Consider the following 16,671-nt stretch of genomic DNA (forward strand, 5'->3'; position numbering starts at 1 on the left):
AAAAAAAACAGGGCTACGTCTGAGGGAGAAGAGAGCTTGCTTCTTGCAAGGCACTCGCCGTGAACACAATTTGGTTTTGAAATTTCCTACATGAGGCATCATCAAGGTAGTTACGACCCAGCAAATAAAAGTTCCTGAGACATTTCAAGTATATTTAAATAATATTTATACTTTTATCATTAAAAGATTTGGGAAGTGTTTCCCGATTATTTTTTTTTTTGAAAAAAGATGAATTTATGAAGAATCTGGTGCCATCTCATACTTTCGATTAGACCTGCTGAGTTATTTATTTTCAATACATTGCAAGTCAGGTATTTTTTTTTCAAACTACCACAGAACAAACCATTTATTTTTGTGATTATCAAGGTCGCGTTATTTATGTTCCAAATCCTCCTGCCCCCCGCACCCCCCCCCCCCCCGAATATCAAATGGTCGTCCCCTAAATTCGTTCATATATACGAAAAAAATGTTTTGCAAGGTTGTCTATACATGTAAAAAAATGTTTGATTTGAAGCGTACCGAAATAAGGGTTTTCGGAAACGCATGTCATTCGTTTATATTTTAAAAAGCTGATAATCCGTGTGCGTTCTATAAACTCGTGGGATAAAATGAGAGAATTATGCTGAATATAACAACGCCTTTTTAAGTTAGATACATATTTCATCTATGTTTGCGGAAGACCCAATGTTAAAAGGGGTTGTGCAAAATTTAAGCGCAAGTTGAATAGACATACAATAACAGAACAGAACACATGCCATCTGCCCCAAGTTTTACGTTTTGAATGAAATAGTAGTGCATACATGTATTAACTTTCCATTCAAGGATATGTTCTTTTTTTTACGAAACTTCATAGTAAAGTAGCACAGTTTAGCCGTGAAGGTAGATCCTACAGGAAATTGCAATGTCTTTACTTGCAGAGCTTCGACTACATTTATGTGCTTTTTTGGTGATTGTATATGTATTTACTAATCATGTCAGATTATCGAACATTGTATTTGTTGTTATCTGGATATAATGTATAGGCTTTTTGTTCTTAATTTGTCGTTATTCTGCTAAATAAATTTGAGTTTAAATCGCTGCTGTAACTATTTACCTCAGTTACATATTACAAGACAAGTCACATATTTTTATTGATTTAATACTTTTTGAAAAATCAGAGTCAATAAAATCTGAGAAATGTTTTTTTCATTTACTTCTTTTTTCCTAACTTTGTCAAATAAATGGTTTACAACCATATCAATAAAACTTTCTTTGCGAATTTGATTTGACAATATCATTTGTTTTAGATCTAAATTTACTTGACTCTTATCTCGTCTTCTTGCCATTTCTTCGATGAAAAATGGAAGTGCATCTGTGAGAACGTCATGTAATGCCGCCCTTACCTTTTCTTCACGTTCACTCGAAAATCTCTTAAGTATAGCGATGAGGATATCAATATTTGAACTTTCACTTGGATCATTATATGCTTTCCGGAATTCTGCTACTTTTTCGGCCGGAAAAAAGTATTTAAAGCTTTGATCGGATTTTCTCGTACTTCCGTAATTTTGTTCGCAATTTCAAAAGAAATGTTTTCATTCATCCCCACAAAAAGATTGCTTGGAATAAAGAAGTGTTGCAGTTCTCTAATGCGCAAACAACTAATCATGTAATCTAGAACTTTTATCAACAATTTCAATACGTTGTCTTCTGTATCTACAAGTAACAAGGAATTAAGAGTTTCTGAGTTCCAATAAACTGCTGTTTTCCAATGAAACGTAGTTAATATTTCTGAATAATCTTGCAATTAACTCTTTTTGATAGCTTTAAGAATGAGAACAACTTTCTTTTGAACACTTGTCATTGCTCTCGCCAGCTTTATTTCACCGTTGTTGTATGCCAAACAAAAATCTTTGTTTCTCTCTCGTTTAGTCAAGGCCGGTTTTGCAACAACAAAGAACTCGCTATTGTAAATGTCATTCACTACATGTTCTGATGGCCAGACGCGTTTACGTTGTTTCCACTCATCAAGAAATCTTGGCTTCCCAGCAAGTGGGAATGCTGGTATAAAATCTTTGCTTGATTTTGATTTGTATTTTAGTATAACATCGCCTTTGTCGAACTCTTCTCCATTGGCATCATAATCAATATTGTTAAAGTTTGTCTTCTTTCTCATAGATTGTTTGTTATTTCTATAAAATTCCTCATTTGGACAAATATCTGTTACGTTTTGATTGTTTTCAGCAGTTTCAAAAGAAAGAGCATCGATAATGGAGCCATATGTTTGTAAAAAAATAGACTCCTCTGAATCTGATTTGATGTCAGCTTTCTTAAAAGCGTTTACTAAATTAGCTCTTTTTTTTAAGCGGAGACATTAAATCATATTTTCTGTCAAATATCTGCTGATCAATACTTTGTTTTAATTTATCAGATATAAGTTTCGTATTACTTTTAACGTATTTCATATCTAAAGCTGGACAATCAACATCACGGTACGAAACTAACGTTTTTCCTGGCTTTATATTATGATCTATTGCCACGTGCAAACTGTTGCGACCACGTGTTCTTCTAAAATTTGAGAGTAGTTTGTGAAAATCTCGCATATGCTTGAAAGCTTCAGGTCTAATTTTATTAAGTAAATTACTTGGTAGATAACGACCATCAATCAGTTTAACGGTCGGAAGTTTGTCAACCAACTGAAGTCCATTTATGTGGACAAAACAAGGAAGATCTTCTCTGTACTCTAAAGCACTAACAGGAATAGATATTGCCGAAATTATTAGGTAGTCGAAATCCCCTTCGTCTTGTCTGATTTTTAAACGTGTCTGCTCCTGAGTACTTCCAGCAACCATACATCTTTCTCCGCTGAAATAGGACAGTAATCGCATTATATAGCTGCAGTATTTGTTTTGTCTGTCATCATTAATAGCTGGTTTATTCATCTCAATTAGTCGTTTCACCATTTCCCGTAACGACAACTGTGGGTCTTCAAGTCCAGTTAAAGAAGTAAGACCTATACAAAGAGAATAAAATTAGTTATAGTATGTGATTTAAAAGAAAATAATCTAAAATATAAATCAATTGCTTTAAAAAATCAATTGTAGGCGGTCTTCCCCCCTTTAAAATTAATTGAATGGGGGGGGGGGGGGGGGGGGGGTGTTTGTTTGTTTGTTTGTTTGTTTGTTTGTTTGTTTGTTTGTTTCTGTATGGGGTCTATATTATTGTTACCGGAGAAGTTTCATGTTTAGTTTGGAAAGTTTTTATTTTATTTTAGGTCCAGCGCGCGCGCCAGATGGGGAAGACATCACGTGACTTGGGTTTATAATAACGAAAACTTAGTATTTTTATTTCTCTTTAGGTCGGGATGTTGAACAGACAACATGTATAGAGACGGAATGTACACAATGTAATTTCTTTTGTCATTGTTGGAAATTGACATTTTGATCACAGTTCACCAGCAGTGCATGTTTTGGATTTAATTGTTCCGGTGTAACTTTAATACGCATTTAATGATTATTTTCTTAAAATGTTAATTTTTCAGCACCAGTTTGTAACACAGATTAGTATTTTAATCTAGGAGCGGACATTTTATTGTAGGATGTCACTGAGATTTACGGACCTAGCAAGCGATTTTTAGGGGCATTGCCATTTTTTTTCTCTAGGAAAAGTCTTGAGAGATATCCGCACCAAGTTTTTTTTATGAACTTTTAGTACATGTATGCACTGCTGACTGCAAATTTTGAGGTCGATTGTACTTGTAGTTTCAGAGTACATGTGGATTTTTTTTTTCAGAAGTGACGCAAGAACAATATTAAATTTCAATTTTTCATGAAACATGATTGATTGATCATGATCATGATTGATTGATTACTTGACTGATTGATTGATCATGATCATGATTGATTGATTGATTGATTAGTTGGTTGGTTGGTTGGTTGGTTGGTTGGTTAAACACATTGGATAGGGTCAATTGAAACAGCGAAAAAGAAACAAAGAAGATCTTGGACCGTATATTAAACACATGAGACGGATACATGATTGATTGATCATGATCATGATTGATTGATTACTTGATTAGCTGGTTGGTTGGTTGGTTGGTTGGTTGGTTAAACACGTTGGATAGGGTCAATTGAAACAGCGAAAAAGAAACAAAGATCTTGGACCCTATATTAAACACATGAGACGGAAACATGATTGATTGATCATGATTGATTGATTGATTGATTGATTGATTGATTGATTGATTGGTTGGTTGGTTGGTTGGTTGGTTAAACACGTTGGAAAGGGTCAATTGAAACAGCGAAAAAGAAACAAAGGAGATCTTGAACCCTATATTAAACACATGAGACGGAAACATGATTGATTGATTGATTAATCATGATCATGATTGGTTGATTGATCATGATTGGTTGATTGATCATGATCATGATTTGTTGATTGATCATTATTGATTGATCATGATTGGTTGGTTGGTTGGTTGGCAAACACACATAAAATTCTTCAAGTTGTGCCCCAAATCACATATGTACATGACCTTGACCTTTGACCTTGTGACCTTTGTCAAGGTCATTGCTTCACAATGTCATTGCAAAAGACCCTATGGGTCAAGGACCTTTTGTTTAAGAGTTTTGCCTAATAATGGCTTTTTATAAACCATCAATGGGGGTTATGTCCCTTACATAATGGTAAAACCAATACAGTCATAATGTAACAAAGTTGCCCCTTGAAGTACTGAACATTTTTCACTGCTTAAATTTTCTGTATCTATAACCATTCAAGAATTATAGGGAAATCAAAGACATATGAAAATCTAAAATATGACCTTGACCTTTGACCTTGACCTAATTTTCTAAGTTAGGACCCAGGGGACTCAAATAAAAACATTCCAGGGTTATACGGTTAACGGTTTATGAGTTAAAAAAACATACCGACAAATTTATTCCGTAAAGGTACATAACTCCTATAAAATTTCATCGAATCGCTTCGATCCAAATTAGCCAAAAATTCCTGAGGATGTAACGAACAATTTGTAAAAAGAATTTTGTCGCTTTCTTATTTTGTTACGAAGGAGATGCACACACATGACAAACAGTGAATAGGGAGATAACTCTTACAAAGAAAATGGTTCGGCTTAGCAGGGTGAAATTTAAAAGCGCATAAACTATACGATACTAAATGAAAAAAATCTAAGCGACATATTGCGAAACAAACATTTATCGCAAGAACAAAATTTGGCGGAAAAAAAAAAAAATAATAATAATTAAAAACCAATTGTTCAGAGAACAATTGAAGGTCTTCCCACCTTAGAAAACCTATGTTTTCATAACTTTTTGAAATAGCAAAAATATACTGAAATAGAATAACCTGGAATTACAAGATAATAATATTGTTATATTGAAATAAATATGTACGACTTACTAGTTTTTGAAAGTTTAATAATCACACTTCTTTGCTGATTAGTTATTATCAACTATTTCACCTCATGGCAGTTGCAATTTTATATATTAAACAATGCCCAAGAGCTAAAATAATTGAGGGTAATACTGCTGAGCGGTGATTTTGCTTGATGAAAATACATACCGGTATCTTGATGATCATTTACCATATTCACAATTCATGGACAATGTCTTAAAGTTGTATGGTGATGCTAAAGTATAATATACATATTTTTGGTAAACATTTTCAAATGTTAGTCTTTGATTGTCACAGTAAGAATATAAATTAGAATTATGAAATAAACATTAACATTTGTGTATACCCTTATGAAATTATCTATTTTAATTGTTCATCTGATTGATGATACTATTGTTTTTTTGCTTCACATCAAATGGCAACTTTTTATGCACATTCTGGATGACCAACCCATGAGGACCTTAAATGGTCATATATGGTATTTGTTGCCAGAGCCCTGTTTGTTATCAGCAATAAATCATGTTTTAGTGCTGATATCCGCCTCCTACGACGGGGACGAAGGGTTGGACTTTAGGAGGCATTTTTTTTTTTCATTTATGATATGATTTAAATCAAAATCAAATCTTACCTTCGTCTTTTACTGTTCATGTTCATAGATCTGTTGGTTCTACGTGTTTTTTTCTTTTTCTTATCTGTTTTAGTCATTTGGAATTACTATTTTCAGTGCCTCATGATAGCTGTAATATGTGGGAATAATGACAACCTGTGGATCAAGACATCCTTTTACATACACATGATCAATAAGAGTTCCACCTTCAGTTGTTGGACTACTCACAAGCTGTTTAAAGCCTTTTGATGACATGAAATTAAATACTGTACAACCACCTTTCAAAATGTCTTGATTAAAATCACCAATCACAACAACTCTTTCTGACAAATCTTCCAATTTACAAATTAACATCTCCATGTTCTCCAAAAATTTTCCTAGATTATACCTCTGAGTTCTGTATACAGTAGCAACATAAATATTTTTACTTGTTATCTTGAAAACTATACATTCCAAGTTGGAGGTCAAGTTGCATATTTCAGTTTCTGCAGAAAGCTTGTAAAAAATACCAACACCACCATGCTGCATTTCCTTCAAAAAAGAATAATAGGAATTGTCATGTTCGAAGGCTAGAGATCTAGGCAAATGAAAACCATTATATCCCATCATTTCAAAGCTACTGAATTCTTGATTTGCCCAGGTTTCAGTTAGACAAATATAATCAGCACTTTTGAAGTCTGGATTTTGTTTCATATCTTCTGCATGGGTCTGTAAACCTTGAATATTGTGATACATTATCTGAAAAGATTTTGTATGTTCCTTTGCTTCATCCTCAATTGCAGGCAAGAAATCAGTCATTTCTGAAACACCCTTTACAATATCCGGATCACAGAAGATTTTCTTGTCAATTTTTTCAGCTTCTATGCTTTCAATGTGAAGACCAGACTTTGAGGTAACTCTGCTGAGGGCTACATATGCTTGACCATATGTGAAACATTTATTCAGATCAACAACACATTCTTCAACTGTTAATCCTTGAACTTTGTGGATTGTGCAAGCCCATGCTAACTTCAATGGAAACTGTTTTCGTACACAATTGCGTAAAGGAATGTCTTCACTTGAAGGTTTCAATCCAACACAGCGTTTTCCACTAATGAGTTTTTGTACCTTTGCATTTCTTCCTACTCTTTCATTGTCAAAGTGAACATATATTGTACTTGGGAGGGAATTTGGTGAGTAGTCTTTGATAGATATAACTGTTCCCATTACACCATTTACTAAACCATCTGTTGTGTCCTCATTCTTGATAAGCATTACTCTTGCTCCCTCAGCTAGAAGAATAGATATTGGAAGACTAGCATCAGACTTAGAACAGTGAATTATTTTCAGAGTCAATTTCCCTGAAGTTTTGTCTTTTTGAAAATCTTGTGCTTCAATTAGTTTTGATTCTGTACATAGTTTCATTATCATCTCCTTGTTAAAGTTATCAACCTCTGCATTTGTAGAATATATGTGCAAGGCTTCATCAGGGCTATCACCAAAGCAGTGTGTTAATGCTTCTTTATCAGAGGATGACAAACTTTCATTTTTCTGCTTAACACGCAATCTATTAAGTAGTTCAGCAAACATTCCATCTTCACGTTGACGCATTATTTCATCCAACTCAGCAATTTCAAACAAGCCATTCCATAGCTGATTTGAGGGGTTAGAAGGATCATCTACATACAATTTGTCTACTCTTTTTGTTCGAACAGGTGGTAACTGATAAAAATCGCCAACAGCAATGATTGAAACACCTCCAAATAAACAACTGTCTGGTCTTTTTTTAACTTGTCTAAGTCGCTCATGAACGAAAAACAACAATTTCTTATTGACCATTGAAATTTCATCAATTATCAAGATTTGCAAATTTTCTAACTTTGTTCTGAGTGAATTAATTTTGTCTTCACTTAGAGTTGCATGATCAGGTGAGAGTGATTTGAAAATTCCAAGAGCACTATGAATTGTCAACCCATGGATATTAAATGCAGCCGTTCCAGTTGGAGCTGTTAACATAACTGTGAGATCATCTGGATTACTTGTTGTCTGTGCTAATATTCGAGTTGCTTCATATTGAATACATTTGATCAAGTGACTTTTACCCGTTCCAGCTCCTCCAGTTATAAATAAATGTAAAGGCTCTGGTGTTTTTCCGTTTGATTTTTGAATGCACCAATCTCTTACTTTATAGAGAATTCTTCTCTGTTTCACATTTAAACTTCTTAGCCTTGGAATAACTTCATTTTTTGTGAGAGAAACAGACAGCAAGTTGGTTCCGACAGATGATGAGCTCTTTTCATTATTCAAATCTGGTATTGATAAATCCACTTCAATCACACTAGATAATTTGCCTTCATCTATACATTCTCTTCTATTCACTTCTGCTTCTGGGCATAGGTCACACCAAGCGTCTTCTTTAGGATCTTTTTCATGAAATTGCTTTTCTGCCTCCTCTAAATCATGACCATTTTTCACAAAGTCTGACATGTTTTTGATAACAATTTCTTTCACAGAACTTAATGTGATATCTCCTTGAAACTTAACTTTTCCACATGTGAAGAAATTCTCATATGTTTGAAATTGCGGTGGTTTTAACTGTTCATCATATCTGTATGGCAAATACAGTTGCAAAATGCTTTGATAATATTTTTCTGGGGAATTTTCCTGAGAGAAACGTGGATATTTTACAACTGCAGGTGAAGTTCTTGTGCGCTTTCTAATATATCCAAGTGAGCCATCAAGTTTGAAGGTTGTGTCTTTATTAATTTTCTGTGGTAATTGTGATTCTAGTATAACACTATATTCAGAAGTGAATCTCGCAAGACACAATTTGATAAAGATATCAAGGTGTGGTCTACCTTTATATCTATCAACAATATTGTTCATCCAAGTACTATCTTCATCTTCATCTTCATCTCCACTGTCACTATTATGCCTTTTTCTTTTTGAAGACTTACAATTTTTTTGTTTCTCTAGGTCTTTCAAAGGAATGCTCAATCTACAAGGATTTTCGCCAACAGGTATAAATTCTACTTTCCTTGAACATTCTCTTAATCTTAATCCAGTTACTCTAAACACTGCTTCCTGTGCACTTATCTCTCTATGATGTAAGTATGAAGTTCCAACTTTTTTCATAGTCTGTTGAGCGTTTAGATTTCCTTCTTCTGCTTCATTTTTAGTCTGTTGGAGGAGTAATCCTAGCTCTCGCTCAGCTTTCCTAATGTAACTTATAATGTAATGTATACAACACAGGAAAATGCATCCAAAATATATTGTATGTCCATGTTTGCATCCCAAGCCCTCAAAAGATGTGGGTTATACTGATTGGTGTATATTTCATTTGGCTGACGTTTGAGAACTACTGTATTGCGATTGGTGATAAAACGATAATATGTTTCGAAGCTTTCTTGAGTTAGTCCTATCTTCTTGAAAATTTCAGAAACATCTAAATTGTCATCTTCATGCTTTTTTATAACTTCAAATAAGTCGGACAATATTTCCTTTGCTACTTTTTCGTCGTCGTCTGAATCTTTATCTGGATCACTTGGTTCTGAGATAAATGTTTTAGTTGAGGGAGGTCTTGGAAAATTAAAACGACATACTGTTCCCTTTTTCCTACAAGATTTTGAATGTTTTTTGCTGTGTTGGTGTACTGCCATAATAATGTCATGCAACTCTTTGTCTTCCTTTTCATCTGGTATCTCACATGTTATGTACTTGTCAATAAAGGTAATAATTTCATCAATATCATCTTCGCCAAATTTTGGAGCATTTTCTACCCAAAACAAACAATGAGTGTGGGGAGAACCTCTTTGTTGAAATTCAACTCGGTAAAAATAGTCGATTATTTTTCCTATTGGTTCAGCTCCTGACATGATAACATTCTTCAAAAACATATGAAATCTATGATCGAACATTCTTACTGCTGTAACAGGATTGCTACAAAGAACCTTACATTTTTCATCCCATGTCATATTTTCACTATTTCTCATGTCACCTTGCTGCTTTAAAATTGTGTTTACAATTTCTGACCATCTAAAGTCTGCAGAAGAAAAAGAACAGAAGAATGTGGGGACTCCTAACTGTCTTATCATTGCAAATATATCTTTTTGTGAGCTTTGCCAATAGGGAGGAGTTCCACGAATAGGTTTTAAATATTTTATTGCTTCATCTTTCTTAAATAATTCTTTTAAGGTTTCCTTGTTGCAAAGCATTTCTTTTGTAACTTTCTTTCCTTCTTTCGAAAATGGGCATTGTTTTCTAAGAGATATCTGAACGTTTGAAATCACGCTATTGAGCTCTGTTAAATATTGACTGAAAAATATGTAGTTGGTATCTCTGGCAAATCTATTTTCAACACTCATTAATCGAAGATTAAAGTATCTTCCAATAGTCAGTTTTTCATCACGGTCTTCATCCATTGTATTTTTACCTGATGGAAAGTGCACAGGAAAGGTTTTAGCTTCAATGCCTGGTTCTTTAAGAACACTAAGAGGATTGTTATTTTCTGCTGGGGCTAAATTAAATACTTGATCAAAGCATAAATCTAAAGCCTCTTGTCCTATGTCAGCAGGTTGTAAACAAGTATCTAACTGGACACCACGTAACCTATCATCAATGTAGCTATTTTGTTCGCTTTCTACTTCTCTTTCATTGCCTACTTTCGAAGAATTTGAAATGTTTTCAAATGCATCTTTCTGTTTTTCTTTATTCCCCACAAACTCAGTATCAATATCAGAATCAGATTCAGATACATCATTCACTAATTGATCATCCTTTACCTCAGGAATAGGATTTATCCATTTGTCATTGATAGCGACATCTTTATACCACACGTTTTTATCCATTAAATACACAAGTGCTTGCTCTAAATGGTTTGGTCTAACAAATTGGTATTTGTCATAGCCTTTGTAGTTGAGCTTTCTCTTTAGTTTAATCTTAAGTAAAAGACTTTCATCTTCTGATCGTGGTAGGATTGTAGTAACTTTTTTCAAATCAGACGGCACACAAACTACAGGTCCATGAACCCCTTTTTGTCCTCCTTTTGGTAAAGCCATTATCTTCATGAATGGAATATTCAGTGCTATAAGTTGTTGCTCTATTGAATTAAGCTGTTTTAATTCTAATGGAACATCTTCAAGCATTAAACCATTTGAAAACGAATCTGCAGGTATTTTACCTTTCATCATTTTACGATGACACGTATAACAAATCCATAAACTTGTTCTGCAGGTTCCTTCAAAAGCACAATGTGTACTGCAGTCATCTGTACATGTGTGTTTGTATTGGTCTGTTGTGCATAAATCATATATTGAGTTATCATATGACTCCTTTTTACAGATAAGAACTTGTTTTTCAAAGAACAGTCTCAAGCAACAGGAACAAACACATTCTGGACCTTTCTGAACATCTTCTTTAAATTTTCTTACAACTTCAGTTATTTGTTTGTTATCTTCTTTTAAATTTTTACGACGTGTTTCTGTTTGTTGTTTAATCTTGGATTTGTGTGAATTATAGTGTGCATAATTATATATACTAGCTTGTTTTAATGTGTCTCTGTAATCTGCATCATTTTTATATTTCTGAATTCCAGATTTCTTTAAAGCATCTCTGTAATCCTGGTCCTCTCGATATTTCTTAATACCTGCTTGTATTAATTTATCTCTGTATATCTGATCTTCTTCATACTTCTTAATTTTTTTCAAACGTGTTCCTTCATCTTCCCAATATTTTCTTTTCATCGTGGAAGTTTTTCGAGCTTTAAATTCCTCATCTTTCGAGTATTTCGTTCTTTCTTTTTCAGCTTTTGAAAAGACTATTGATTCATCATCCGAATAGTTCATTTTCAATGTTGGCACCTCATATTTACTATCAAATTCATTCTTTTCCCTTCCAACTGAACTAGATTGCAATCTGTTTTGATTCCTTGACTTTTGAGTTACAGCTGTGACAACTTCGTAGTGATTGATACCAGTCTGATGTTGAAGATAGATTGCCTGAACATTAATTTTGTTTTTGCAACATAATTGAGATGAAGAATATCTAATCCATGAACCATTGTGAAATGTGTAAATGTCAGTTTTAAGCAGGTCTGCACATGCTATAATCTCCAACTCAGTTCCCCATACATTATTTTCTTTCATCTGGAGAGTCTGTATGTGCTCTACGACAGTTTTAAATCTTGGTTGTAAAAAAGATTTAAACATTTCTGCATTTCTTATCAAATGATCAACTATAGCTTTTCTTATATTGCCAAAAAACTCTTGTCTATTTGAAAGTGCATATGAAATAGCTCGAAACATACAATTTCCATCACCTGTGATAGATTTTGTAGCAGAGGGGGGGCCCATATCAAATATATTATTGGTGCTTGGCTTGTGTATATGCTTGGTTGGTATCTTTACAATAAGACAAAGCTTTTTCTTCACAACCGTGTTGATTGGTTTAAAATGATAAGAACAGTCAGTCGCAGACACAATTTCAACATCAGATTCATTCTTGTTAATATCATCATTAAAAGGCGCATTGGCATTACTTTCAGGGCCATCAAACATTAGGTTTATTTTTTCTTGCAGGTCTGAATTTTTCTCGTTTTCTACTTCGATAATATCAGGCAGCTCATAGTCACTGGTGTCTATTGGTTCATGGTTTCCAATATTGTTATAGTCAGTTTTGTTCATTTGTTCATAGCTTTCAGAAACTTCATTGTTGTACATTACAGGTTCTCCAATTATAGAGATGCTTACTCCTGTAACCTCAAACCACTGATTTTGACTGGTTCCTGATACCATGTTGCAACAGTATTGATAAAGATGATCTAGACTGCTCAATTTTAAAAGTAAACTTTTGCCATTACTGTGTCTAAAACCAAACTCGTTTCTTGCATGTGAATCAAACAAAAATAAATCTTGACCATGTTTCAATGCCAAAAATGCAGTATCATATGCACATATAAAGCAAGCATCATAATCTACAAGAGATTCCTGTAAAGCTTGGTCTAATGGCAAAGAATTGCCAAATTCACTAAAATCAATGGTTTCAGATGTATCTATTACAGCTGATATAGACTCCTTTAGTGATAATTCCATCAAGTTACCTGATATATCTAACATTGGTGGTAGGTCAGATATTAATAAGTGATGATTATTACCACTAACACGGCTATATAAATCATTTCCATAAATCAGAACCTTATCTAAATATCTCTGATCCCAATAGGTTAAATCGTTCAATTTACTAAAAGCAAGAGCTGAACAACAATTTGCCACACATTGCTTTCCACTGTTTAAACCAAACCTTACATCTCCTTGGTGAAAACTACCCTGTACAATTGTATTTCTAATAGCTGATTTACTAACCTTACATTGTGATTTGAATGAGGCTTTGTTATTCATATAATTTTGATATTGTTCTGATTGTACTTTATTCATAAGTTCTATTTCACTCTCGGTTTCTGTATATGGACATTTTAATGAATTGTGTTTTGGATCTAGTTGTTCAATCCAATTTTCATACTTCTTTTTTATTATCCTATTTTCAACCTGTTTTTCAATCTGCTTTTTATCCAGTTTTTCAATCCGATTGTTATCTAGTTTTTCAATCTGATTTTTATCCAGTTTTTCAGTCCTATTCCGACCCAGTCCTTTAACCTTATTGTGGTCTAGTTTTTCAGTCTGATTTTGTATTTTACTTTTATTCTGATAAAGATTATCAACATCTTTATTTCTCATGTATTGATAGTTTATAGAGCTGACACTCTGGTTGAGTGGTTCATTTTCAATGTTATATAAATGTTCTATTCTCTTCTCTAATATATGTTCTATTTTATTTTCTAGTATATTTTCTACTTTGTCTTCTAATATATTTTCAATATCATTTTCTAATATAAATCCGTCTTTTTCTACAGTATTTTGACATTGTATAGTGATTATTCTCTCGTCTACATCTAAATCATGACAGTTTTGAGAGATGATGCTCTGATCTAAATCATCACTGTTTTGAGAGATGACGCTCTGATCTATATTTTGACAGTTTTGAGAGATGACACTCTGATCTAAATCATGACAGTTTTGAGAGATGACGCTCTGATCTATATTTTGACAGTTTTGAGAGATGACACTCTGATCTAAATCATGACAGTTTTGAGAGATGACACTCTGATCTAAATCATGACAGTTTTGAGAGATGACACTCTGATCTAAATCATGACAGTTTTGAGAGATGACAATCTGATCTATATTTTGACAGTTTTGAGAGATGACACTCTGATCTAAATCATGACAGTTTTGAGAGATCTAAATTTTTGGTCCCAATTTCAAATTGGTCTACATTAAGGTCCAAAGGGTCCAAAATTTAACTTAGTTTGATTTTGACAAAAATTGAATCCTTGGGGTTCTTTGATATGCTGAATCTAAAAATGAATTTAGATTTTTGATTATTGGCCTAGTTTTCAAGTTGGTCCAAATCGTAGTCCAAAATCAAACTTTGTTTGATTTCATCAAAAATTGAATAAATGGCATGAATGGGGCTCTTTGATATATATGCCAAATCTAACTGTATATAGATTCTTAATTTTTGGTCCTGTTTTCAAATTGGTCTACATTAAAGTCCAAAGGGTCCAAAATTAAACTTAGTTTGATTTTAACAAAAATTGAAAGCTTGGGGTTCTTTGATATGCTGAATCCAAACATGTACTTAGATTTTTGATTATGGAACCAGTTTTCAAGTTGGTCCAAATCAGGATCTAAAATTATTATATTAAGTATTGTGCAATAGCAAGAAATTTTCCATTGCACAGTATTGTGCAATACCAAGAAATATTCAATTGCACAGTATTGTGCAATAGCAAGAAATATCTAATTGCAAAACATTGTGAAATAGCAAAAAAAAATTTAATTAGAGTTATCTTTCTTTGTCCAGAATAGTAAGCAAGAAATATCTAATTGCACAATTTTGTGCAATAGCAAGAAATGTTTTAATTGGAGTTATCTTTCTTTGTCCAGAATCAACTTAAATCTTTGTTATATACAGTATACAATGTATATTCACTTTTTACTTCCAACTGATAGATTAAAACAATCTTTACCATTCAGTGATAACAAGCAGTTTTTTTACATCTTAATATTTTATGATGTATTTAAAAATGAGTAGTTATTGTTGCAAACTCCATTAGAAATTTTAATTGAGATCAGTTTTGGAATAAGGGAAAGGGGGATGTGAAGAAAAAAAAATGGGTTCAATTTTTCTCATTTGAAATTTCATAAATAAAAAGAAAATTTCTTCAAACATTTTTTTGAGAGGATTAATATTCACCAGCATAGTGAATTGCGCTTAGAGAAAACAAAAAAATTAAGTTCATTAGAACACATTCATTCTGTGTCAGAAACCTATGCTGTCTCAACTATTTAATCACAATCCAAATTTAGAGTTGGATTCAGCTTGAATGTTGTGTCCATACTTGTCCCAACCGTTCAGGGTTAAACTCTGCGGTCGTATAAAGCTGCGTCCTGCGGAGCATCTGGTTTAATTGTGTTAGACTCTGTTAGTTAAACTAGTACTACATGTGTTGATTCACTCTCACCCACAAAGTGGAAAGGGATTTATATAAGTTGCAAAACTTGTTTCCAAATCCACTATAAATAGATATGTTTAAACTAATGTGTTGATAGTTGTCAATGGTACAAGGCTTATTATTTGATATGCCAGATCCAAGTTTTATCTACATAAGCAGTCAGAGGACTTACTTAAACAAGTGATTTTCTAAATCACTGATTCAAGTAACATTATTTCCATAAAGGTTGGAAGTTAGGGTTGTCTTTCTTTAATAATCACCTATTTAAGTTGTACAAATTAATCACTAGAAGAAGTGATTTAATACAAGTGTTACAGACTAAGCTTTTAATATTGAATACTAATGATCCAGGGACTAATTATGTTTCTAAACTTATCAGAACCAACATCTGTGTTGTTTAGGATGACCAGGTCATTTCAGGTGATGACCTTGTACGCAATCTAGGATAATGACATAAAAATCACTTATTTAAGTATCAGACCTCAATTTCCTTCCCAAAAATCACTTCTTTAAGTATCATTATTTCAATAACCCCTACTAACATGACTAATTTCGACACCCCGAATGCCTAAGGGACATAAAAGAGGGACGAAAGACACCAAAGGGACAGTCAAACTCGTAAATCTAAAACAAACTGACAACGCCATGGCTAAAAATGAAAAAGACAAACAGAAAAACAATAGTACACATGACACAACATAGAAAACTAAAGAATAAACAACACGAACCCCACCAAAAACTAGGGGTGATCTCAGGTGCTCCGGAAGGGTAAGCAGATCCGTAACTAAGTCAATTATTTTTTTACCTATACAAGTAAATACAATTCACTTGTATAAGTATCCTACAAATTTACTTATATGTGTATATTTTTTTTACTTCTTCAAGTAAATAAAATACACTTGTACAAGTAGTACCCCTGACTGTATGTATTAAAGGCAATACAAAGTTTGGGCTTCAAAAAGTCCATATCATTATTGAATTTATACAGAAAATTTGTGCTTTTAAAACATAAAATATCTCACAAACAAATATGCAACTACAAATGTAAACTATCTCACAAACAAATATGCGACTACAAATGTAAACTATTTCTCAAAACACTGCAAAATTTTTCATTTCGATTGGT

At 33.2% G+C, this 16,671-nt stretch overlaps 2 protein-coding genes and 1 long non-coding RNA gene across 3 annotated transcripts in view; 1 reads left to right on the forward strand and 2 right to left on the reverse strand.

Annotated features, from left to right (window-relative positions):
• Nucleotides 1-16,671, forward strand: part of LOC139484313 (uncharacterized) — a 458,860-nt gene that overhangs the window by 252,081 nt on the left and 190,108 nt on the right. The window lies entirely within an intron of this gene.
• Nucleotides 1,122-16,671, reverse strand: part of LOC139483622 (uncharacterized) — a 38,227-nt gene continuing 22,677 nt past the window's right edge. The window contains exon 2 of the long non-coding RNA XR_011655052.1: nucleotides 1,122-2,989. This is a non-coding gene — a long non-coding RNA (uncharacterized lncRNA). The remainder of the gene's footprint in view (nucleotides 2,990-16,671) is intronic.
• On the reverse strand, nucleotides 9,202-16,192 carry LOC139520564 (uncharacterized). The gene is made up of 2 exons (XM_071313355.1): nucleotides 16,181-16,192; nucleotides 9,202-14,268 (listed from the first exon to the last, which is right to left on the reverse strand). Exons 1-2 carry the CDS (start codon nucleotides 16,190-16,192, stop codon nucleotides 9,202-9,204), a joined length of 5,079 nt encoding a protein of 1,692 aa, XP_071169456.1.

This window comes from Mytilus edulis, chromosome 1 (assembly GCF_963676685.1).
Source record: "Mytilus edulis chromosome 1, xbMytEdul2.2, whole genome shotgun sequence".
Classification (NCBI taxonomy): domain Eukaryota; kingdom Metazoa; phylum Mollusca; class Bivalvia; order Mytilida; family Mytilidae; genus Mytilus; species Mytilus edulis.